This window comes from Calidris pugnax, unplaced genomic scaffold, assembly GCF_001431845.1.
Source record: "Calidris pugnax isolate Ruff unplaced genomic scaffold, ASM143184v1 scaffold273, whole genome shotgun sequence".
Taxonomy (NCBI): domain Eukaryota; kingdom Metazoa; phylum Chordata; class Aves; order Charadriiformes; family Scolopacidae; genus Calidris; species Calidris pugnax.
In genome coordinates this window covers 6,450,942-6,477,371 of record NW_015094508.1, presented here as the reverse complement: position 1 = coordinate 6,477,371, position 26,430 = coordinate 6,450,942, and the positions used below count along the sequence as shown (strand labels likewise).

The following is a 26,430-nucleotide window of genomic DNA, read 5'->3' as shown; positions in this document are numbered from 1 at the left end:
GCGCCGTGCGGGGAGCGCGGGAGGGACGACGGGCTCCTGCGCCGCCCCCCCCCTCCTGCGCGGGCGCGAATGGTCGGTGCCGGGGCGGGGCGGGGCGGGGCGGCGCCGCGCGGAGCAGCCGCACGGTAAAGTTGCCGTCGGTCGGAGTTGGTGCTGCCGCCGCGCTCCTTCCTGCCTCACTCCCTCCTTCCGTCTGCCCAGAGCTGGCCGGGGGCGCTGCCCTTCCCTCCTCCGCCTGGTATGGCCCTGAGTCCTTAGGGGTTCGAAAGCAGGGAAATGGATATGTCGGACCCAAATTTTTGGACGGTCCTTTCCAACTTCACGCTGCCCCACCTGAGGAGCGGCACCCGCCTCCGCCGGACGCAGAGGTAAGGGACCGGTCGGGGTGGGGGGCGGCGGCGAGTTCCCAGCTGCCGCCAGGTGAACGGCACCGGCCCGGGCCGCCGGGCGTCCTGCCCCCCGGTCGGGAGGGAGGGAGTCAGGCAGGCAGGCAGCGGGAACCCCCCAGAGGGCCCCGGGACTCTCGGCTTCTCCAGGTCTCGGACCGCGAGACTCCCTTGGGCTGCTCCTGCTTTGGTATTTTTTTAAACCAAACGCTGCCTGCTACTTTGCTGTTTTCTTTGTGATGTTACTTTGTTTTATCCTGCCCTTCCACCACCACCCTCCTCCCCTTTTATTTTTTTCCTCAAAAACGCTTTCAGCTTGCTCTGAAATGTTTGACCTTTTATCTGGAGCAGATATACTTTATATGGAGAGCTCAGGATAGCCTACTTTGTTCGATGTTCTTAAAGAGACAGGTTTGTGCAACTACTTTTTGAGACGAGCTAGTTGACGTTTGTTAATACAGGAATGGCATTTATAGTTTTGTAGCCTTTTCATTATTGTCAGAAGGGGAAAAAGGGTTGGAAATAGTAAATGCTAAGTAAAAGTTAAAGGATTGTGCCGTCAATGGCAGTCAAAAAAGGACATTGTAGTCATTTTTTTGTGCTCTGGTATCCATGCAGTTAAGTATGTGCTGGTATCACAAAGAGTAGCAAAAGTTTACAGAAGTTTGTGACTTTTGTTCCCTAGTACCTTATATGCCATTTTGAGACATACAAGTTGTGATGTGAAATTATTATATGCTTCTGTGTAACTACCTTGAGTATTAGCTGATGTATTCTCCTGCTGGCTCACAAGCTGGCACAAAGGAAGCAGGATAGAGGCTTAGCAGAGCTGGCCGTTCCTAAGCCTTAAGCATTTATGTATTGATATTTTTCAAAAGGAAAAAAATGTCTGTCTGTTGAATAGGAGAAAGTTAAAATAGGAAAATCAAGCGGCATATTTCACATAAATGCAAAACTGTTCCTTTAGTGTATATCTGTTATTTTTGTGTCTAACTTAGGATAGCTGTAAGTGCTGAGTTATGATTGTTATCCCTGTCTTGTAAATACTTCTTTTACTCTTATGTGGCATCAGCTGAATGTCCAAGTAGGCCTTAGCCATTTTTCTGCTGCAAATATATTTGTGTTTAAAGAAGGGAACGTGCTGGGGCTTTTTCAAATAGTCTTCAGTTTTCTTACTCAGCTAGCACTTAACACAAAGACCTAAAGTTGCCTTTTATAAACTGCATGGCTGCATGGCAGGTAGAGGGCAGAGATTTGGTAGACTTCACTAGAAGGATCAGATACATGAGTGTCCCCTTTTTTTGTTTGTTTGTTTTTAATAATCGGATGCCTTCCTGCTTTTCAGGTACATTTAATACTGTACTGGGTTTGTTGAAATACTTGAATTTTTAAAGGGACATCGAGTACTGTCTTAGCATATCACATATATGGTGTATCAGTGAGCATATATGCCATATGCGCAGTTAAATACCCTCCTTTCTCAGACTGGTTTTCCCATCTGGATGGGGGAGCTGGGCATCTGCTACATTGCCATCTCCAGGGGAAGGCTGACCAACCCACTTCTTCAGCACTTTTCTTAAAGGTGGACCTGTACCCCTTTACTCAGAACTCATCTACTAATGCAAATGACAGATCCCGAAGTGGTAAAACTATCAGAAAAAATAGAAATGGTACAAACAGTGCAGATCCTCCTAGTTCTGTTGCAGAAAAGGGCTTAGGTTAATTAAGGTACTAGCTTAGTCTATGTGTTCTGAGCTGTGTAATCATCTGGACTATCTTCACAGGCTCACAGTCAGCCATAGGCCCAACTGTTACGTGAAAAGACTGGAAGGATAGCTGGTTACTTCCCACAGGATGCCTTCCCTTTCTCAAAGAATGCTGCTGGGTAGTGTTAGCTACTCATGTTTTGTCTAGCTTTCCAGGCATTGTAGAGGACCAAAGAGTTTGCTGTGAGCAGGCTTGAAGGGATTCTAGTTCCTGTGATGTGAATCTCCTGACTGACTTAGGTGAAAGTTTTGGGGACACTGATTCACAAGTTTTTTTCTTAATAGTGACACTGCTTATGAAAGTGTTGTCCAGCTAATGATGAGCCTTGGTGCTTCATGAGAACTTTACAAGGGACGTTCATTGTTCTTTCTGGTTGTATCCACAGTTGGCTTTGGGACTCCTTGTGAATGTGAAAGCATTACTTTTATGTTTTAGTTGGGTGTTTTTGCCTCTTGGGTATATTCATTTTGCCTGTTCAATTACTGTTACCTATACTACCAGGATTCTTGTGGCCAGATAGACCCTGTCCTTTCTGTGAGCACTGCCCTGCTTTCTTGACACTTGGGATAGTGAGAATTGTCTGCTAGTATGTTGGATTTTCTTTCGTTGTACAGTTTTACTTGATGTAGGCATTTAATTCTCTTTGCTGAGGTTCTGAGAAGTAAAGAATTAAGACAGACTGTTCTCTTTCGGGTTGCAGTGTTGAGCCTGGCAACTAAGTTACAAAATGGACATAAAACTTAGTTTATGGTCTTACTTGCTGATTGAGGTCTTTCATTACAATTTTTTTTTTTTTTTAAAAAAAACACTTCTGTTTCCCAACAGTAGACTTAGTTGAATTTCAATTGCAGCAACTCTTTCTGGAAGTGATACCTGAACAAGAAATATTCCAGCCTGACTTTCAAGTCATGGAGTAGGTTTTCAGGACTGGTGGGTAGAAAAATTGGAGGCATTTAGCATTCAAATCGCTGAGCCTATAAATGACATGGATTACACCATGTGCTTTTACAGAGAAGAAACGTGTATACCACTATGTGTTAACTTCTTTTTCTCTTGCTAGGTGTGTGGACACTTTATAGTGTCCAGAGTCATAGGACGCATCAGGTTCCTGCCTGAAATGGCATTGCCTGCAGCAGAGAACTAGGAAGAGAGAGAGAGAGTCTCTGTATATGTGTATATGCACTTACTTACAATAATCAATGTGTAGATTCATGTATGGATAGATGTGTGCACACAAAATTTTTTCATATGGAAGAATCATTAGATACTTTTTGCTTCATTCTGTGCTATGTATTTAGCTCTCTTCTGCCACTTCCTCTCTTTGGTCTCTGATCTTCTCTGTGTATCTTTTACAAAACTGACAAGCTAGTGAGTCTTTTTTTGTGTGTGTGTGCGTGCTTTTCTCTTGCTTCGTTGTGGTAGTTGCACTGAACTAATGTTATTGCAATCATTCTTCCTTTGAGTCAATGTTCTTTTTGTTTCCAAAGGCATGGAATTTTGAATGCTTGCCTAAGTTCTTCTCAGCCAAAGTAGACTCCTGGATGATTTGTGTTGAAACTTCATGTTATTTGTGTACAGTCACTGAAGTGATACTGAGACTTTCCTGATACTGGATTAAAATATTCATCAATCATCAAGTAATAATTCATAATTTTAGCAGTTGATAACTATTTCTGGAACGTTAAAAACAAAGGAAAACTACATCTTCTACTGGAAACTCAGAGAATAGAGTTGTCAAACTTTGCTGTAGTTCTATTACTCTTGGGACAGCATGTTTCCTGGAAAATATGGAGCAGGTTTTTTTAACTTCTCTGAGTTAGTAGTTTGAGTATAGATGCAGTGATTTTAAAGTTATCATGTAAACTCTTGCTATTGGTTCTTCCATAGGTCTTGGTTTTTTCCTTTGTCAACATAGCGTTATCTGTAAGTATACTGTAAATGGATTGTTTTATTTAATAATAGGCATGAAAGGTGGTCCTGTTGGTGATATAAGAAAACCAAGCACGCTTATTAAGGTAAAAGCAGCGACAGAAATTACGTATAATTGTGTTGATGCCAGCTGAATCTTTAGGCTTGAGTTATTTTACCTTTGTTATGTAGGAGTAAACATCAGTTAAATACAGCAAAAAGCAATCCTTTTTTAACTTTTGTGTTGTTTTTAAAGTATGTTTCTGAGTGTGGTGATTTGAAGAGCTTTACCTCTTCATTCACCTAAAAATTCCTACCTGCAGGAAGAGGGAGGCATTACCCTAATAGATGTTGAATAAGTTTAGAGAGAAGATAGTTATCCCAAAACTAGAGAGAAGAAGAAATATGTCCGTGCAGGCTATCTTTGCTTTCAAAACACTTTGTCATTGAGTATGTTTTGTTAGCAGTTAATCTGTTGGACTAATGATCCCACTGCTTTCTGTGCTACATCGTGGAGTGTTAATGTATCTTGGTAATTGTATTTCCTTTCATTCACAGTAAGGGCTCTGTGTTAGGGGGATAGTCTTTCATTCTCACCGTCAAAGTGAATGTGTTGTTTTTATTCTGGTTGGTTTACGGGGCCAATCTTTTTGTTCAGGCAATTAATGTATTTCAGGTTCTGCTTACAATCTGAATGTTGGCAACAATCGCTTTTCTCCAATGAGCCATCATTGTTTCTTAGCTTCGACCAGACTGGTGAGGATTCGTCTGGTTGTATTCCTGTTTTTTGCTTAGTTTTCACTCTGAAAAAAATCCTGTTTTGCTAAAATTAGGTTGGGCTCTTTAGGATTTGACCAAGGGATCTTACTGTAGAAAACTTCAGAAAAGCTAAAATAAGAGCAAAATAAAAAAGAAGCTTGGGAAAGTGCTGGAGCATATTAAAAGAAGCTGCAATTTTTTTTTAATTTGTTTTCACCATTGTGGTTAATGTCTGCTGTTACACAGTAGGAGACAGTCTTTGTCTGTCTTACCCAGAGAATCAAAAGGATGGTATTCCAGAGGTCCCTTCATGAGCTGTGGCAGTGGGGGCACATCACATGATGTGGGCACATTGTACAGATTCAGTTCTCCTACTCCATTTGAATTTGGCTTACATCTGCTGTTGGTGTTCTACACAGCCGTTGCAGTTCTTGATGTATTAGAAGGTAACTGATCCTTCTCAAATGTGTGTTTTAAGCACACAGGAGCTCACCCATTCAGTGGTTAATAGTTGTCTCTTCACCACACCTTCTGTCAGAGAGCTCCACACTTCAAGTAGCAGTAAGCTACATACCTACTTGTGTGGTTGCAGGTACTGGTCGTTGGTACTTTGTAAAAGCTGGGTGTGGTGGTCAGATAAGTGGATTTTAGGGTACATTCTCTTCTAATTTGTTACATGTCAGTGCATGGCTGACAAAGTAGGAGACATCAGTGGTAATAATTTGGTTTGTTGTGACACATGAAATCATTCAGTATTTTGAGCCACTGTGTTTAGAATATGAAGATAATTGATTTAGGTTGAACACTTTTAATGAAGCTTATTAAATGTGTCACACTAGTAATGGTGTAAAACTGTTTAATGTTGCATGCGGTTCTTCCGTGTATATTGCCACATAATCTGTAGGTTGTAGACCTGGATCAGGATGTCACATTACATGTCATCAGAAAAGGGTTTAGTAGGAGGTAGACTCATTGGAAGGAACACTGTGGTGGCACAAGGACACATGCATATGTGCCATACTGTATTTCCTAAACTGAGGAAAAACAGAAAGTTCATTTACCTTTGATTCAGCTTTAGTCAACAGATGTGACACATTCAGTGCATGGCTCCTGGGTTTTCTCTTGGGAACCTTTCAGAGGATTTTTGCCCCTAAACCTTCACAAATTCACTAACTGCAGTAATTGTGAAATTTTAGTCCCCGACAAGAATATATAGCATTAATATATAAAATTGTGTCTATGTGTAATATGCAAGTGTCATGTCTGATGTGGGAATCTACTGCATAACACTGTGCATGGTTACTTCACTTAATTTTTTACGTCACTTAAATGTATGGTGGTAGAGATGTATAAGGAAATAACTCACACTTAAATTGATAGAAAAATGCCGAGTATATTCTGAGATCACATACATACTTTCAGCACTAATGTTTCAGGGGTTTCTATGTTGTTGCAGTGCATATTCTATATACTCTTGATCCATAATAGTATTAGTTAGATCTACTTCACTAGACTCTTCTACTTGAATAAAGCAGAGATTAAAAAAAAAAAACAACCCACTTCTAGTGCAGCCTTAAATCTCATGGTAGGTCAGTTCTGTGGTTTTATTTAAACTGCTCAAACCAAATTGAATAGTAGTGAAGTAGAAAACTCCTTTTGGCATGGTTCCCAGTAAATATAAACATATCTCAAGTACTATAAACTGGAACAATTCTCAGATTGATCTACCCAATAGAGAGACTTCAGAGCTACGAACTGTTTGTTACTGGTATTTCTGCAACTGACAGATGAGTACAAAAGTATTGGGAGTCATGCCAAAGTAAATATATCAGCTTCTTTGCCCTTTCTTTCAGTTAGCAGTGGTCTTACCTAAATGATTGTTTAGGATTAAGGAAAACTGTCATGCTCTATTGTTCTTGAAATATTCAAATCAGTACCGTAAGTAGAATCTGTTATTCCCATGAAATACTGGCATGTTCAGTTTGGTGATTAGAAAGTAAAAACTGCTGTAATTTCCTTATCCCACACGTTCTTTTTTTCTGCATATGCAGTAATTATGTAGATGTTCTAGCATGTAATAGCCTGCTTTTGATCTCTATCATTTGACTTTAACCTAGGTTTCAAATTGTACGTTAAAGAAAAATTGTTAAAAGGTTACACACTAGTAGATCATTTCCCCTCCCCCCCTCATAAAAATGTTGAAGATGATGTCAAATGAGGCACTACTTACTGGTAGGAAAATGGCTATTTATACATGATCAAAGTGACTGTCTTTTCCAGCTACACTGGTTTAAAACATAGTTATTAACATCCAAATAAATTATGGGGAAATCAAGAATATATATATTCAGTTTTATTTTAAAAAATTAGTTCATGTAAGCATTTTTAAACATCTGTTAATGTGGACTAAGGTACTTCCATGCAAAGCCAAGGGTCTTGATTACTGAAGAAATACCATTCCTAATGCTGCTTAATTTACTGAAATAATAATAGGTAGTGATATGCATTGGAATAATTTAGTTGAATAAGAAAGTGTATACCCTCAGTCCTCTTTGTGCTTGATTGTAGTATTGTAATGCAGAGTTAAAAAAACATGATTTCTCTCAAGGCAGTAAGGTGGTTATAAAACACACTCTTTCCTTTGTGTGTCATTAAGGGAACCCATCAGTCTGAAAGTTTTTTTTCATTTGTCTGACAAATTTCATATTTTTTTTATTTCCAGGGGACTTGTATGAATGGAAACTTACCTGTTGCAAGGTTTCAGAGGAATGTTATCAATATCTTTTTTTTTATGTGTATCAGTATACACATATTCCCCTGTAGACACTGTAAATAAATACACAAGCATAAGGGTGCACGGACACTTATATACATAAACACTCAAGCACTCACTATAAAATAATACTTGTTGAGAAGCTGGATGAGATTGGTGCTATGAGGTTAGTTTAACAATTAGAAAAACTTATTTTTCTTACTTGTGCTTTATTCAAAGGCACATTTAGGCATAAATAGGATAGAAGCTTTTCCATCTGTGAGGGTATTTTTGCTTTTTACAGTGTGCTTTCATAATATAGCTTTTGAAAATTCCCAAAGTGCAGCCATTTATAATCTTGTTTCTGGGAAGTATGGCTTGTCTCCCCAAATTGAACAAGAGTCTTGGCTCTATTCCAGCACTGGAAGAAGCTGGCTTATTTATTTGAATTTTTTGAACTTGACTAATTCAAACAAGTATTGCGTTTACATTACAAAATACCATGATACCTATCTCTTTTTCCATTAAGAAAGAGGGGAATTCTCTTCAGTGTAACTTTTTGTGTGTGGTGGGCGTGGAGGTAGTTCTATGGGTATCATTTTCATCTGGAGATCAACTTGAGAGGGCTAATAAATTAAAGGTTACTTTGTTTGAATGCTGGTACTTGTTATCTGTGATTGTTTTAAGTAGCACTGAAGATGTCCTGTAACCCTAGTAGAGAATAGACTTTTCCTTATTCTCCCCAGCTGTTTTCCTGCATGCATTTGGGAGCACTGCGTAGTCAGTCTTTCCTCTCCGTGCTGCTGGGCCCCTATCCTGTTCAAGATTTGGCACAGGCTCCTGAACAGAATCCTACTTCTCACAAGAGATAAATTTGCGCATGTGGAACACTTGCAGTGCTTTTTTGACCCGTAGCTTTTTTCCATGTGTAACCTGGGAGAAAGGAGTTTATATAACAGTTACTTACTTTATTAAAGCTATTTGTCAGAGATGGATTTCTGTAAGAAGCCTTTACTTTGTTTTTTAAATACCTTTAGATAGTATGCTTTTATGCATTAGTTTTAAATCCTTAAGTTGTTAAAGGGGAGATGGGTACAGTAGTTTGAACTAGCTGAGCTTCCTTTGGTAAATCTGAGTATAATGAATCAGCTTCTAATTAAAATTTTCTTTGGAAAACCGGTATTATCACCTCTTGGATGAGCTGCTGGAATTTTCTGGAAAGATATTCCTATATAAAAATATGCAGAAATATATTTCTGTATACATAAAAATATACAGAAATATATTTCTCAAAAGTAGAAAACAAAAGAAAGGTAGTCCTAAAACCAGCGTATTTTTTAAGTATGTACTTTAGCCCCAAAACCTCCCCTCTGCAAACCCAAGCCAAACTCTAATGGAACATGAGATCTTGTTGGTGTGCCTGATGGACGCACAGAAGCCACTTTCACAGGGAACAGGACCTTATTCCAGCCAAGAGGTGGTGGCATTCTGGCTAAATGTCTGTTTTGGTTTGAAAAAACCCCATAACAATTTATTGTCATTCAGGCAATCATTCTATCTCCCGATGACCCCTCCTGACCCAAGAAGGGGAACTTGGAAGACAAGGAGACACAAGGGTTGAAATGTAGATGGATTTAATAGGGTAAGGTTAAATAACTAACGATAGTACTGAAGAACCAATATTGATCTCAATACTAATGTAAAATGCACAAGGATTACACTCAGCCAATTCTATCATCAGGAAGCTGTGCAGTCCCAGCAGTGGAGAGTGAATACTGCGAGCACTATGGCTTCGGGAGGAAGGGAAGGGCTCAGGGGTCCAGCACCAGGGCAAGAAGTTCTCTGGGCTGGTGCCATCAAGGGAGAGAGAAACTACGTAGCAAACTTTCCAACTTAGCTTGAATATGATGTTCATGGTATGAAATAATCCCATTGGCCAGCCTGGCACAAGTGTCCAGGCCTCTCTCCCTGCACCTGCCAAGGCTTGAAAACTCTGAGACCTTGAATCCCACATAGCCTGGCTGGCTATGAAGTAAATATTTTCACTAATTCAGACACTAGAGTCTTCCAAATGGCAGTTTTCCCAAGCATCAGAAGAGAAGTTAGACCTGTGTCACTCAAAACAGGACAATGTTGCAGAGATGGCATTACACTGGCTGCAAGAAGCATTTTTTGCACTCTGGATAGCTAAACAAAAGTGAGGGAAGGTGACCACAAAGGGAGTTTGGAGAGCGAATGGATTATGAGAGGTGAAAATTTTGCAGGAGGATTGTAGATGTAGTTATGTGATTCAGTGAGAGGACATGAAACCATAGAAGACAGGACTTGCCTGGTTCTTCTCCTGACAGAATTACTTGTAATAGCTATTTCATTTAATTTAACAATATATAGCTTAATATCAATGAATGCAGCAATCTAGAGTGAAATTCTGTCTTCAGTCATGGATGTTTCCCATGCTGACTGAGAGAAGGTAAAAATCTTTATCAGAATTTTTAGTTGATAAATATATCTTCACAGATTTAGTGCAGTTCAAACATAAACATAATATTCCAGTCCTTGATGAAACGGAAGTTAGATACTGATGATAAGAATAAATCAGACTTATGTTTCTGCCAACAGATGCCTTGGTGTTTACCAGAATTTGTTGTCAGGACAGTTTTCGTAATGTAAATCAACACACAGATTTTTAATTTCCTTTTATGGAAACTGGAAGGTGCTTACTTCAATGTTAATGCATTCATCTGACAATGCTGTTTAGTGAGAAGTCATGATTAAGTAATATCCTTTGTGATAATAATGTTAACCCTCTCGGAGTTAACTAATAAAAAGTAGATTGTGTGCATTTGTTTTACAAATATGCTTTTTCAGTGAGTCTAGGCCTGTCTAGCTTGTTCTTACTCATGGGCATGTCAAGGGAATTTCCATAAGTGCTGTAATGGTAGAAGTAAAGGCAGTCAGACAAGTCCAATATGCTCTATTCACCTTGTCTGTGAACACCCCACGCAAAAGGATGATTATGTCAGTTCACTGTACCATCAGGTCTTACCAGAACAGCTTCCTTTTGCTTCCCCCACATAATGGACAAAGAAAATATGTAACATGCTTTTTAAGTAAGCTTGCGTGTTATTTTTTTTTTACCTGAGGCTTGGTGATTTGGCTTCTTCCCTGGCCCTTCTGCCACGTTTTGATGATTGAACTGTTGTGTTTGGAGGCATCTGCTCCCCATCTGTGACCTGTGACTAATGAGCGAACATGAGTTCTGTTGGGAAATACACTTCTATCTGGTTATTTTTTTCCTTACTGCTTGATTGTGTCTCACATGTGCTACTCTGTCTTGCCAAATGTCAAAATATTATCATCTTTTGCAAGGCTTTGATTTCTATTGGTGGAAAGATTTTCAAAACAAAAAAATGAAACTTTTTCCTCTTTTGCCCCCCCCCCCCCAGTTTGAAAATTAAGTTGCTTCACGTTTTTTTCAAACGTGTCTTCCTTAAATCTTAGAACAGCAAACTGCCTTTTTTTTTTTCTTTTCATCTTTTCTGTGAAGGAAATGTTTCAAAGGAAATACAAAACATACTAGAGTATATGAATATACTAGGTCATTTTATTAAATATGCAGATTGTTTGTGTGGGTCAGAGCTAAACATTCAGCATTATCTATAAATTAATACCTTTTAACCATCATGTGTTTCCTTCTTCTGATTCATAAATTACAAGGCAAGAAGAAACCAGTAGGATCACCTACTCTGAGAGTCTACAGGAAACAAGACACAGAGTAATAGTGTTAGAGATTTAGTAATTTGGCCCTCCCAGTCAAGATAATATGTTTGTTTAATCATTGACAAGTTTGAGAAAATCTGAAAGGTTTGCCACTGTTCGTGCGAGCTTTCCATTCTTGTTCCTTAAGTGAGCTGTGTTTTACCACTACTAATTTATTGCTGATGTTCTTGTCTCTCCCACTAACCTTAGTAATAGGCTCGAAGACATTGGGCCAGTCTTTTTATAAACATAAAAACACGTTCTGTACGTTCTTTGGGACTGTGACTGCCTAAATCCAGTCCAAGGGTCAACAGATGGATATTAATAGAAAGAAGCAATCTGAAGAGAGGTCCAAAGGGGACTGTCTTTGTTTTCTGCCCTCAGTTGGTGTGGAAAAATGAATTTTCCCTTCAAGTCACACCGAGGGAACAATAATAGTGTGTTTTCTACAAGGCACCTGCCCCAGGAAGCTGGCCTACGGGCCAACAGCATGGTGTGGCTTCTGTACATGCTGGGAGCACTTGGCCCAAGTCCCTGTGGGAGCGTTGAGCCTGTGTGGGTGGGAGGAGGACATGGGTGGGGGGAGTCGAGTGCTGCCTTTCTCTCTTGGATGGGCCAGACTGTCTGGAAAGATGGAAGCGTGTGGGAGTTTTTGAAGGGACGTGTCCTGCTGAGGTGCTGGTGGAACACTGTAGTGCAGTGGGAGGCAAAAGTGTGCCCTTGGTCTTGTTTATGTAGACTCTAAGAAACCATCCATAGAGCTGCTCCCAGGTTTCATCTTACAGGTGAATAGTTGGATCATTCCAAAACACAGTACAGGAGCTTACACACAATCAGAGGACCGAGGTCCAGGAGCTAGAACATCATATGTGGCAGGAACACCCAGTGTATGCTAGAAATTCAGCACCCTAATGAAATGAGACTGCTGAACATAGTTTTAGTATGGGGATAGTCTATGCATGTAGAGTATTAGAATATCTGCCAAGTTTTAGGCTGTTGGAAGTTACATTCTAAGCATGACTCTTTTTTTTACACAAAGGTGTTGCTATTCTAAAAAGAAAAAAAGCGTATTAAACATGCATGTAACAAGATACAAAATTAGGAAAGTCCATGTAATGACACCATTTTATGGGAAAGGTCATATGAAAAAACGTTTTTTGGTTACAGACACTGTTAGTGTAGGAGGAGGGATAAGAGTTTGAGAACTGGCTCAGTGTTCTGTGTTACACAGTAGCAGTGCACATAATGCCATACAGCCAAAAGCAAGCAGCGAGACACTGTTTTCATTCCAGTTCTCATACGTTTACAAATACTTCACCTGAACAGTTTGTGCTGTAAAAAAACAACTTTTTTTTCTCTGCAAACTTTGTATTTTTACAAAACCACTTTTCTGATGGATACTAAGATTCCATAAACATAAAACTCACAAACCATGAGCACATGACTTCACTTATCACTAGACGATAGCTCTCCTGAGGGCAAAGGCAGCAAATATTATCAACATAACTATTCAAGATATGTGAAAGCAACTTAGTATAGGATTTCCACTTCAAATACAGTGGAAGTCCAAGTAGTTAATATACAATACTTTATAATATGATTTGGAAGGACGTGGTGCTTTATTTCTTAGGCTAAGAAGCGTGCAGTATCAGATTTTTGTTTATAAGTTATTTGGTTCTTAATTATCATTATTTAATGAGAACAACTCCCATTAATCTACTGACTTCTGCATTTATTAAGCAGTGGATGCTTATAAGTCTTGTTAAAAGTGAGGTCTGCTGTTGCCTCGTAAAAATTTTACAGAACTTGGGTAACGGGTGTGGAGAGTAAATTTACTCCTGACTTTGTGAAATGGCTTCGACTATTAGGGGACTGGAGTAGATTTTGGACTGGTCTCACCTTTTTTTTGTTGTTGTTGTTTTTGTTTTTATTTTTTAAATCCTCTGACAGTGGTGTTCACAAGGCATAAGACGTTTTCCAAATAAAAGTGAAGACTGTAGGAATGTTGGTTTTATCCTTTCTGCACATTGCTTCTTCAGGCATACTTCTACTGTGATGCAAATAGAAACCTTAAATTAGCTAATGGGGTAATGGGCCGGATGAGTAGTGAGGTGATTACTCTTCCTGATGGCCAAAAATTGTAGCACACACACCCTTTTCTGTCACCTTACTTCATCCACACCCTATTCTAACCTGTTGGAGATGTTTGTCTCATCTACATGTTATGCCTGGGTTTTTGGACTGTGTAAGCTCTTTCCAGAAGAGGCTATCATTTGCTGTGTTCATGTGATGTCTAGGACAATGAGGACTTGTAGCACTATTGTATATATAAGAGTAATAATACTTTTCACCACTGGACTCTTTTGCATGTTGGACCAAGTGGGTTTGTTCTTTAGAGTAGAAAATGTGGGTTTTTCTCACAGCGGGAAGACAGATCTTCCCTCAAAATTGTTTTTCTTTGGAAGTCTTCAAACAAAGCTGACCTACTCCAATTTTCCAGAGTTTCTGCAAATTGACTCTATTGCACTGTAGAGGAGGAAGGCTACAGTCTGAAATCACTGTACAGTTTTGAACAACACAAAAATTCCAGTCATTACATAGTTTTTGATAAAATCTAGAGTAAGAACATCTAAAATAAATTGTCATTTATTCCAAAGAGTTTTTCAGCCAAAAAGGACCATTATATCTTTATACATAGTGGTGTAGTTGGGGTTTTTTTTGGCTGGAATGAATATCAGATGGCTGTAGGGACATACACAGGAGTACCTACGTTTTTCTGTTTTCACATATCCTTCTAGAAGAAAAAAGATGTGTAGAAAACATAAGCTACAGATTATTTTTTCACATACTTACTGCATTTTAATATTGGAATAAAAAATGTGCAACATCATTAATGTACTTGGTGAATTTAGTGGTTACCGAGATTTCTCAAGCAAGTATGATGTATAATGGATGATTAATTTCAATCAATTTGATTCATTCGAAGTAAGCTGGAAGGCACTTCACTGTAACACTCTTAAGACAATAGTTTTGCTTAAGGTTTATTGGATTCTTTTTTTGCCTTCCCTTTTCCCACCACGCTGAATTTTATGTAAAGACAATATTGAGCCATACCCAAGTATTCTGTCTATTGAAAGTATTTGTATTTATCTTGAGTTAGTTTCTTGAATATGAAAATCTAATTTCTGTTCTGTACTGTGGCCCCACATTACCTGTTTGTCTCAACAAAATCAGTGATCTTACGTGCTTCACTCTTCACATACTCAGTTCTGATAACCTTCTGAAGAGGTTATCAGTATAATTTACCTACTTTTTATATTTAGCCCGTGATTTGATAAGAATTTCATTTGTTAAACTGGATAATTATGTATTGCTGAATTTAGTCTCAAAACATTCTCATTGCACTTTATTGTCAGCGCTGCTAAGTTCTCTTGAATGATAGAATTGTGTATGCTTAATATGTAACAGACCTATTTTTGTTAGTGTGGGTAGTTTTCAGTAGCTTGATTCCATCGAAAGACATCTTGGTTTTAAATTAAGCTTTGGTAGAGAAAAGCTTAACGTAATCAGGGGTTTGCTTCATAGAAACATGTTGTCAAAATGATTAAACTTTTTCTTTGATTAGTTCATTGAGATCTTGAGGGCTGAAGAAAGCACATTCAGTTTATCTGTGTTTCTGAATATTTGGTTGGTTTTTTCACAAGTGCGTGCTTGACTGCCCTTACACTTACCGAAAGCAGCGCTCTCTAATGATCTCACGTGGTTGGCAGCCCAGACTCATCTGCAAAACAGCACTGTGCCCTGCAGCACCATACTGGGGTGTGTGCTTAGCTCTGACTCAGAGATCATCATCATTTCCTGCAGCGGCTAGTTAGCCTAATGCTGCGTAGCCTGAGATGTGACAAAATCGCAGCACGAGGTGATATGGCTACAGGCATTTGGACTATTAAAGCTAGACTTGTAAAGGCTGTGACATGTACCTTTGTATCACATTGCAGCATGATTCTTGTCTCCACCACCTGTGAATTACATGTTTCTACTTTTCTACAGTGATAAAGTGTGCTGGGAGACATCAGTGAATCGGAGGACCAGAGTTTGTTTGAGAAAGTGATCACATTATCTATTTTAAGGATATGGCTAATAGAACATACTGAACAGTCAGAATTTAAAAGCAGAATATTACTTTCTGGAATTATTACCATAACTTGTTTTTAGAGCTCTGAGTGGGTGTTGTTTCAGTGGCTATCTGTAATATCAAACCTATGAGTATCACTAATGTAATGTTTAGTCCAGCTTCAGTTTTACAGAAACTCTTGGGAGTTTAGCAGAATTTTGTAAAATGATACTGTACCTCTTCTGTGTTAAATAGGTGTGAAGCTGCTATTCTTGTGTTTGGGTTTGTTTACTGGGGGGAAAAAATCAATATAGAAAAATTGAGAGAGAGGTATGCTATTTCTCTGAAGAATATGAAGAAGTAAAGAATCTATGTCAATCAGTAAACAGTCTCCACAATCTCGTGAGATCTAATGCAGCACTTTGAAAGGAAGAGATAATCATACTACATTGCTATTTCACCATATTGCAGGAGGAAATATGAATTGTTGAATGCCAGTTTACCAATTAGAGTCTTGGGGTTTTTTTTATTGGTTGCTTTTAAAAATTTCATTGTCTTTACTTTCCTGTATCAGCTAAATTTGTGTTGGTCACAATGAAGCAAGAGATCACACATCCTCGTAAAAAGTCAGAGCTCTGTGATCAATTTAAGCTAGGTTTAGAAAACAATCAGTCACTTTTTAATTGGTCACACACCCATATGTACATCAAACTAGTTGACCAGCCCTTCTAACTTGTGTGCTACCATTACCTGCAAGAGACTTTCTTGAGGTTTCAAAAGACTGAAAAATCATTTTGATTTAATGTTTAGTTATGCATTTGTAGAAGAGAAAGTATTAAAAAGCGTGTGTTTATATTAACATTGATTTATGTGAGTGTGCTTTATCATTTAATTTATGTCTTCAAAGGTAAAACTCTGTTTTTGGTAGTGGTAATTTTTGCAGTTAAGAATTGAAGAAAGGATGATCCCAACAACTGTGTCTACTCTTTTATATTCAAGTAATCTGGGAAAGTGGCTTTTGCTGATGTTATTTTGTCTTTCAGATATATGCCTGCATTTGGCTGTCAAGCCAAATGTAGTCTGAGTTTTTGTAGTGATTATTTGAAAAACTGAGGTAGAGCTGATGTTAATAGAAAGTCTATTGTTTGATTAAACTGAACCAAACTGGAGGTTTGGGACCTCTATTTTGCAAAACCTAGGAAATTAAGGATTAACATTCAAACTCTCAGCATGTTCCTCCTTACTTCTGAGATGGTTAGAAGATCACAGAATGCTACATGTCATAGTTCCTCTTCAACCTGTCTCCATTACATCAAATGGACAGTATGTGGAAGCTGTGCCAAAGCAAATTTTCAGTGGAACAGAGTAGTTGTGTTAGAACTACTGGATTTACCTTGAACTGTAGATTCAGCTTTCGGTTCTCTTCATCCATGATGCTTAAGATGACTGGTAATCTGCAAGACTGCTTTCAGTGCTGGAATCAGTAATGTGAATCTCAGAATAATGATGATGAAGATGTAGTCTTGTGGCAGTACAGCTTACAGAAATGTGTGGACAGTCTTGGTTTTAGCTTGTCCACATAGGAGTTAATTGCTAGCGTAGTAGTATGTCTTTGGGAATATGATGAATGTAATGTGATGTGGTGGTACTTTAAATTGAGGGAAGAGGGAAATTTGCTCATTGTGGATCGCCTGGTACTGTTTTAATGACAATTTTAGTCTGTCTTAGGTCTAAATCCAGCAGAAGTCATAGACACAAATTCCAATTCAAAACAATTGTGATCCACGGAATCAAAAATGCAACATTTATTCTGATTTTTCTTGTAAGTATATGACTCATGTCTGAGACTACAGTTTTTATGTAATTAGCAGTTTATAAATAACAGAGACTTACATAAAATGGCTTTTTGTGGGAGAGTTCCATCGCCATAGCCAAAGTAGGGCTTGAAAGATGAACTTCCAAGAAAATCACTAAACAAACCTTAAAGCAAAAAACGAAAACCAGCAACAACAAAACTCTACACCGAAACAGTGAAAACATAGAGTTCTTGAGCCATTATATGAATCCAGAATCTAGAGCTTGAAGAATAACTGCACATAGTACATCATACACTTGGAGCAATTGACAACACACTCACTTGAGTTTTCTCTCCTTTAGTTTGCCCGTAGTCCTGCTTGTATTGGAGCAGATGTTGTTTAAACAGTTAAGTTTTAATATAGACGTATGCCATCTTGTCTTGCGTACTTTGACAGGCATTATTTGCTGTAATATCTCAAACTGTTCTTGGTAGTGCCAGCAGTACTGCTAGATCTGGCACCTAAAGCAGTTGCTGCCATTGCATCAGGTAGGGTTTCATAGTTCTGGACAGTAAGTTAACTGATGTATTCAAAATTAAAATGTTAACTGTAATTATTACTGCTTGCATTTTGTCTCTATAGTGGGTTTGGCATTACTAGTCATTTTATGTGATGCTTCATTTCTGACACACCAGGATGAATTAAACAAAACTTTATTGTGAAATTTTCCTCTTCACAATATTAGCTCATAGCTATTTGCACACTATAAATCATATCCTTGCACTCGTTTTCTTTTTTTTTCTTTGTTTCTTCTACACTGAGTCACTGACATTTGCTTTCATGAATTCTCTGTGACCTACTTCTATTTGTGAGCAATTAGTACATTACTTCGGTAGTAAAATGCTTCTCTCCTGGTATGGACATTTTTACAGGGCAAAGTAGGTGCAAAATTTGTTTTCATAAATTGCTTGTATATTCTGTGCTGTGTTTAAGATGGACTTTGTCTTTTCTCTATATTCTTGAGGGATACTGTATCATTGTGTAGATGTAGGTCTAGTACGGAAAAGTATTTGGTTAAGTATACTAGGAAAACGATAAAAGAGAAACCAAGCTTACTTGGTCCTGAAAATTTCAAGTTTCTTTAGAACATTACTCACAGTAAGAAATATGGTAAAGACAAATTATGGATTAATCCTGGAGGTACATTTTATTTCATTAAAGCTCTACTTGGAGATTTGTGGTGTTGAATGCATATTGGGGTTTTTTTTCTAGGAAAAAAAATTGTTTTCCAGTGTCACTCAGCAGATTTTCATTAGACATAACCATGTGGATAAATTTAAGGTCAGATTGTGTTATAGTTGTGCTGGGTCACCATTTGTGGAAAAGAGCTTGAAGTATACCATTGCAGAGAAGAAAATGTTCCCTCTCCCTGGATAATGCAGCATCTCTTCTCAGAGCCTGTATGAGAGATTGCAACAAAGCACTATTGTGTTTTGATCTCCAGAAAACCTATCTTAGGTAGGCTTAAGGGATTCTAAAGTTTCCACAATACAGTATTTCTGGTTCAGAGATTTAGATACTTGGATCATTAAAGTGACATATTACGTCAGGAGGAAGGGAACATTCGGTGGCATAACATGAATGCTTTATCAGTACTTATTTGGAACAGCCTAGTAATTTGTTTCTGACCTCACTGTTTGAGTAATCCAGTCACTTGAAATACACACTGCTGAAACTTCTTTTAATACTGCACTATACTATTTTTAATAGTATAAATGTGTATGTACATAATATAAGTGCCAGGTCTGTGGCAGCAAACTGAAACACATAAATCATCTGATCTTTCCTGGCTTGTGTGGTGCTTGATGATTAAGCATTACCAAAAAAAAAATAATAAAGAGAGCAAGTGGATATCAAAAGCCTTGTGCTGTCATACCTGCTGATGACTATGCCTGGAGATGTTTGAGTTGCTTCACTGGAGATTATTCAGACGTTTCCAATTACCTCACCATGACTTTGCAGCAAAGCGGTGTGATCTGCATCTGTAATAGATTGCCTTCCTCAGTGGGCGTACTGCCGCGTGGAGCCAAAGTTTGCTCCCAGACCTAGTCTGCACACTGGGTTTTATGCAGGGATAATTATTTGAGCTGTAGCTAGTCGGTTAATTTTGCTGATGTAGCTTTGTTAGTGCACCATTACAGTTGAAAAAGATAGTTTGTATTCTCGTGTTTTATTTTTATTTCCATCTGGGAAAATCTGAACCAGTAAAAGACTTTTACCCTATGGTTTAACTACATCTGTAGAAGGGAGAATATGCTCGTGTAGTTATATGGGTGTAGATACACAGCTAATTCTTAAGTGTAGATACTGTGTATCTAATAAGAAATTGTGGTGGGAAGAAGCCATTGATGTAGTTTCTGTAATTTTGTAAATGGTGTCAGCTATGTGCCAGCACAAATTACATTTTTTTCTATTAAATTTATCATGAAGCTACATTAAATAAAAAATAATCATCAACAGTTATGTCAGCTATATAAGCTCAGCTGTCATCTGGAAAAAAAGATCAGACGTATGTCTTTTTTATATTGGTTATTTGTTGTTTTGCTGTTAAAGGGATGTAGCTCTGTTTGACAGAATCACAGAATGATATGGGGTTGGAAGGGACCTCTGGAGATCATGTAGTCCAACCTCCCTGGCAAAGCAGGTCCATCTAGAGCAGGTTGCACAGGAACATGTCCAGGAGGGGTCTGCATGTCTCCAGAGACTCCACCCCCTGTCTGGGCAGCATGTTCCAGTGCTCTGCCACCCTCAAAATGAAGAACTTCCTCCTCATGTTTAGGTGGAACTTCTTATATTCAAGTTTTTGCCTGATGCCTCTTGTCCTGTCACTGGGCACCACTGAAAAAAGACTGGCCCTTTCCTCTTGACACCCACTCTTTGAGTATTTATAGGCATTGATAAGGTCCCCCCTTGTCTTCTCTTCTCCAGACGAAAAAGACTCACGTCCCTCAGCCTTTCCTCATAAGACAGATGTTCTAGGCTCCTAATCATCTTTGTAGCCCTCTGCTGTACCCTCTCCAGCAGTTCCCTGTCCTTCTTGAACTGTGGAGCCCAGAACTGGACACAGTACTCCAGATGGAGCCTCACGAGGGTAGAATAGAGGGGGAGGATAACCTCCCTCGACCTGCTGGTACATGCTTGGCTGTGTAGCCTTCCCACCAGATACCAGAGTGATTGAAGTCCCCCATGAGAGCCAATGCCTGTGATTGCGAGGCTACTTTTAGCTGACTGCAAAAGTCGTAAAAGCTTCCCCATCCTGCTCAGGTGGCCTGTAATAAACACCCACAACAGAATCCCTCATACTGGCCTGCCCCGTAATCCTCCCCCACAAGCTCTCAACTCCCTCTTCATCTGACCCCAGGGAGAGCTTTAGGGGTATCTCCTCCAGTCGTAAAAGCTTCCCCATCCTGCTCAGGTGGCCTGTAATAAACACCCACAACAGAATCCCTCATACTGGCCTGCCCCGTAATCCTCCCCCACAAGCTCTCAACTCCCTCTTCATCTGACCCCAGGGAGAGCTTTAGGGGTATCTCCTCCCTCTCTATCTATTCCTTAACATAGAGGGCAATATCTCTGCCCTTCCTTCCTCACCCATACCTTCTGAACAGCTTGTAGCCTCAATAGCCACACTCTAGTCATAGGATTTGTCCCACCAGGTTTCAGTGATGGCCAGTATGTCATAGCTTTCCAGCAGCACTATAGCTTTTGACTCCTCCTGGTCGTTGCCCATGCTGTGTGCATTTGTGTAGAGGCACTTCAGCTGGGCTGTTGGCTCTGCTGCCTTCTTAGGGGAGCACCCCTTGAGAAGTCATAGGATTTGTCCCACCAGGTTTCAGTGATGGCCAGTATGTCATAGCTTTCCAGCAGCACTATAGCTTTTGACTCCTCCTGGTCGTTGCCCATGCTGTGTGCATTTGTGTAGAGGCACTTCAGCTGGGCTGTTGGCTCTGCTGCCTTCTTAGGGGAGCACCCCTTGAGATGTCTCGCAGGTGTTTCTCTGTTGACTTCAGCTACCTCAGGAGCTGCTGGTTCATCTCCATAAAACTTTGACCACAGTGCAGCATACTCTGCACGCCTCAGGGATACAGGCTGAAGGCCCTTACTAGCACCCTATCCCTCTAACCCTGATGTGATACCCCACAGCTTGTCCCAGGTGAGCCTAATAATATTATTCCCCTCCCCCTTCACAGCGTAGTTTAAAGCCCTTTCAATCACCCTCACAATCTCTTGGGCAAGAACACTCTTCCCCCTTTGAGTTTGGGAACTCAAAGGGCAAAAAGATTCTAATTTGTTGTAGCTCCACGTGACTCACGGGGAATGCCACCTTGCTGGCTGCACGTATGTGTCCAGTGATGTCTTGACGTTGTGGCCATGGAGTGTTTGGTCGTTTACATTTCAGCATGACTTTGCGGGTGGCTGGTTCCTACTGAACAAACAGCCTCTTCATAAAAGCCACCATAGCTGGCATTAATTGATGCCCTCTAAGGCAGGCTCAACAGACACCAACAGCTGAATGGGCACAGTGAAAGGATTATTTTATTTTTTTTTTCCCCTCCCTGGGAAAATAATGCTTCTAGATTCTTAATTATGATTTAATTAAAAAACTTTTGGTCAGCAGACAGTGGGAGGGGAGGAGAACGTGGGTCTCAGTAAAGAGAGGGGGTCTTTTGTTTGCAAGCTAGATTTCTGAACTGCAGTCAATCTGTGCACGCTCAAATGTGGGGCACTGGTGGTGCTGCCAGAGGTCTTCAGGAACAAACATAGTTTTGAAGTTGAATGCCTGTTGCTTAATTGTTCATATTGAGGCTCCTAACCAGTAGCAGGAATAGTTTTCAAACACCCATATTTTGTCCTAAATAGTGATTTTGACTTTTTTGAAAGTTTTGTTTTCTTTATTTCCTTAATTCCAATGTATTAACTGCTTAAGCACTACTTACTACTTGTGTCCAAGCAAAAGACTGTACAGAATATTAATTGCAAAACGTTTATTGCTTGTATGGAAACTGTGATACTTACATAATATTGTATCTTGGCTTTTTTAAAAGTTCCGAAATAAAAAGGAACAGGGCCATTTTCCTGTTACTTGCATTAACTCCTTTAAAGATAGGGTTCAAAATTATATTACTTAGTTTAAAATCTGGCATTTATTACAGTTTTTTGGCAACTCTCATATATGTGAGAGGAAAAGAGAGAGAGATAAACCACTGCAGTTAATGCCGAAGTGCTGTAGAAGGGGTGGAGCTCATTTCCCTCGTGTCAAACGCTCTGTGCTTCATCCTTACGGTGCTTTCCAACCTGTGGATATGTGTCCTCACTTATGGTTCTCCAGAGGTTAAATAATGGCAGCGCTTAGAACTTTCTGCTCTTACTGGGACAGTGTCTGCTGGAGACTAACATCTTTGAATGCTCTTCCCCCTCCCTCCGCCCCACCTTCCCCTTGGGCTGCAACAAGAGGAAGTCTGTTTTTGTTGTTTCAGAAACTACTTTCTGCTGAATTTAGTTGCTTAAGGTGGTAGCTTCTGCAGCTGTAGTTTTTCATCATCATTCCAGCTGTTTCTAAAGATGGCGTGGCAGCTGGGCAGCAGTACATGGGAGGGAGAGGCTTGAAGATGCCCCTTTGTAGGAAGCACTCCCTCTCCCTGCTTCTGTTTAAAAACTATGTGAAGTGTTTGCTTCTTAAGTAGGCCTCATGTATTTGGGTGGGGTTAGCAGTGATTTTGGTGAATACAGGCAAACTCTCCTTATGCTCTTCTGTGTGTAGGCTGTCATCTCACCAATAACTATGTGTTTCTCTTGAAAATGTGAAGTTCATAGAAAGGGGAGTTTTTGTGCAAGAGGTATCAAACTTTGCTGGCTTGGTATTCGTGAACCTTCTTATTCCACAGGTGATTTTTCAGAGGTGATTTTTCAGGTAATGGAGGCTGAGTCCTTTCAGTTCAGGGCCACCCCTGTGAAATGGAACCGGGCAGTTCCCCTAGGCTGAAGAGCAGTGGTGGCAATTCCCTGGCAGACAGCTTTCCTGCCACCTCAGGAGGAGTCCAGCAAGGTCTGGGGCAACTTGGCTGGAACTGTGGGCGAGTGTACCTGCATCCTTTAAGACACTGGAAAAAATGGTGTTTCCAGTATGCTCTCGGCACCTTTTGCCAGAGACGTGAAGGGCTCTTTCTAAGGCACTGGCTGCCATCTCTGCCAGTAAAGGTGGAGGTGTCACCAACTAAGTGTCTCCAAGAAAACAGTGGCATTTGAGAGCTGACTAGTGTCATGCCTTCACAAAATGTTTGTCTTAAAAATTGCATACACATCTTTCAGATCTAAGGCAAAGATCCAGTTCTGAGTAGCAGAATTTGAAACAAAACATAGTTGAGTCATTTGCTTAAGCTTGTTCATAACACAAAGGGTGAGGTCAGGATATTTATAAGGGAAGACAAAGGAAAGGTTTTTTTTATTATTATTATTTTCTTTGAGTGAATTTACAGACTTTTAATATCATGTCACTTCTTTAAGTTTTTTGTCTTATTAAACTCTATTTTTCTTTTCTGTTTAGTTCTGGTTGGGTAGTGCTGTGACAAAGGCTGCATTGAAGTACTGAATAATGATATGAGGCTCATAAAACACTTTTCAAAAATTCAGTTTAGTGTTCTTCTAATGTTTATATTCTAGCATTCCCTTGTTGTAGACAACCTTCTGCCAGAAGATTAAAATTATATACATACAGGCACACACACAGAGCACACATGTGGCTTGCTTTTTGGGTGTGAATATTTACAGGTCTTTGTCTATGTGAATTAACTAAAAAGTGAAGCCTGCCAGTTTCAGAAGAATTGTGACTCTATAAAAGGCAGGAGGTCTCCCAGGAATATGCATCAACAATAAGCTAGGAATAATCAAAATATTTTAAGATCCAATGCAAGCTGTAATTTGTACAATTGTATTTTTAAAATAGGAAAAAGGAAGACACAGGTGGCTCATAGAAACTTTTAGCAACTTTCTTAATGTCTTAGATCCTCCCTAGTAAGGGAGAGTAAGTTATTTAGCAGTTATTTTCTTACTGAAAATAAAATACTAAACACTGATATGAAGAAGTACGTTTCAGCTATAGGATCCTGCTCAAATAGGAATAAAAATCAGACTTGTTCCTAATAGGTTTGATCTGGGAATGTAGTTTTACTTCAGTCAGGTGCATTGCTCTGGTATATTATCATATTCACCTGCATATTACCTGTTCTCATCCCTTGAGTCTTTGGTAGTATTTGCTGGAGATTTAAGGACAACATATTAAATCGTTGTGTGCTCCATTATAGTTTTGGGAGGTTGACAGGTACCAAATTTAGGAAGGGAGGAAAGAAGCAGTCCATTTTGGACTCACTGCTCTTTCGAGTAAAAATGAATTGGTACTGTTTAATTATAGGGGAAGGGAGTCAGGTATAAATATAAATTGTTTTAGGGGTTAGACAGGAAAAGAACTACTGGGCTTGAAAGTGAAACCATGTAAAATCTCTCTGCTTCAGGGCTCCCAATTTCCTACTGTTGAATTTTAAGATATGATTAATTTAGCTGTACTTCTTCATGGCTATTAGGGAAAAAAAGGGGGTTGGGTGTTGTTAAAAAAGGCACTAAAAAAAGCTCAAAACTGTCAAAAAAATGTGAAGTAATGTACCAAGAAATATTTCTTGGAGCTTGTCTTTTAGTGGCTTTTCTCATGGGGAGAGTCTCTGGAGTGCAGGGCAGACAGTGTTTCATGTGATAAAGGGTACTGTGTAGAGTTTTGTTTAATAAGCTGCTGATTCTTTTTATGTGAAAGTAGCCTTGGCAACATAGATTATTTTGATGAGTACAAACAAATTGAGGAGGTTGAAAGGAAAATGGAGCACAACTTCTGTAGCAAGAAGCAGAGCAGACCAATTTCTTCTTTCCTTCCCCGAACTAGAAATGGTTGGTGGTGTCTGAGGTGTCTCCTGGACATCTGCTGAGGCACCAGACTTTCTAGGCTGGCTGCATGTATAACCATGTGATAATTTCAGACCGTGGCAGACTCAACCCTTTGATACTTTGTCGAGTATTGATACCATGCATGCTCTTGGCCAAGAGAAGCACCCCCTAAAGCTACTCTCCATGCTATTTGGGAAGTGCTTTCAGTAGTATGAGGAGGTCTGTTATGGCTTATCGTCCTGGCCCACTAATTCCATCGTATATGGTGAGTTACAAACAGTGGTGCTCAGAGCTCAGATGTTGGGAACAACCATCAGCAAGGAAAAAGCAAAGACGGCCAAGAGCTGGTAGTTCTAAGTGGAAATCAGAATGAGAAAGCTGGGCATAAGATGGACAGGGTTTCACTGTGGTAGGTATTTGGATAAACAGGTCTTCGTCTGTAGTTCAGAGACACTCCCATGTTTTATCTTAATTGTGAACTACGCTGGCCTTAGTTTCAGCTGGAGTTACAATGCTGAGGGTATGTGCCTGGCTCCCTTGCAGTACTGAAATGGCCTGGGGAATTGGCCATGGTTAGTGCTGGATGTTGTTCAAAGGAAATATGACTGTAACAGGACCTGTTTGTTTATTGGTTTTGTTTGGGGTTTTTTGAAGGGCTGGACTGGGTAAAAATTCAGTCTAAGTGTGGAAAAGGTTCTTACTCTATACTTTAACTTCAGCTAGGGGTGGAAGGGGTAAGGAGGACATCCACCAGCTAGCTACCTCCTCTCCTGGGTCTGACTCCTTGGTGTTGTCAACAGCAGCAGCAACTGTGGGGCACCAGGCTGGCTCCGAAACCAGCACTGCCTGTGGCAGTGTCTGTGCTACAGCCCAGCAGGCAGCACTTCAGCCTGGGGTGAAGTGGGGGCTCTGAAGGAAGCAGCAGCAGTGAACGGCATCTAGCAGCCCTAGCTTACCTCCCTCTGATCCCTACACTCCCCCAGTTCCTCTCAAACTGTTAATAACCAGCAAGGGGGCAGAGTGACAAACGTCCAACCCCCAGCCTGACCACCACAACGTAAGAAATGCCTGGCTGCATCCTCTTACCCCAAGAGATGCAACTGGAGCTTGTTGTCTAGAGTCAAAATCTGGGGTGGTCTGGGTTAATGCAGAAATGCTGGAGATGGCTGCGAGCACAGTGAGACCTGTGTTTTTGACCTC

The 26,430-nt window shown here is 39.9% G+C and overlaps 1 protein-coding gene across 5 annotated transcripts in view; it reads left to right on the top strand.

Annotated features, from left to right (window-relative positions):
* The window catches only part of MAST4 (microtubule associated serine/threonine kinase family member 4), a 234,460-nt gene that overhangs the window by 124,150 nt on the left and 83,880 nt on the right, over nucleotides 1–26,430 (top strand). For 2 of the 5 annotated variants that reach the window (XM_014965034.1, XM_014965033.1), the window contains exon 1: nucleotides 238–368. The exons of the other annotated variants lie outside the window; for them this stretch is intronic. In XM_014965034.1, the coding sequence (XP_014820520.1) occupies nucleotides 277–368 (92 nt within the window). In that variant the 5' untranslated portion in view covers nucleotides 238–276. Of the gene's footprint in view, nucleotides 1–237; nucleotides 369–26,430 lie in introns of those variants that run through there. 5 annotated transcript variants of the gene reach the window in all.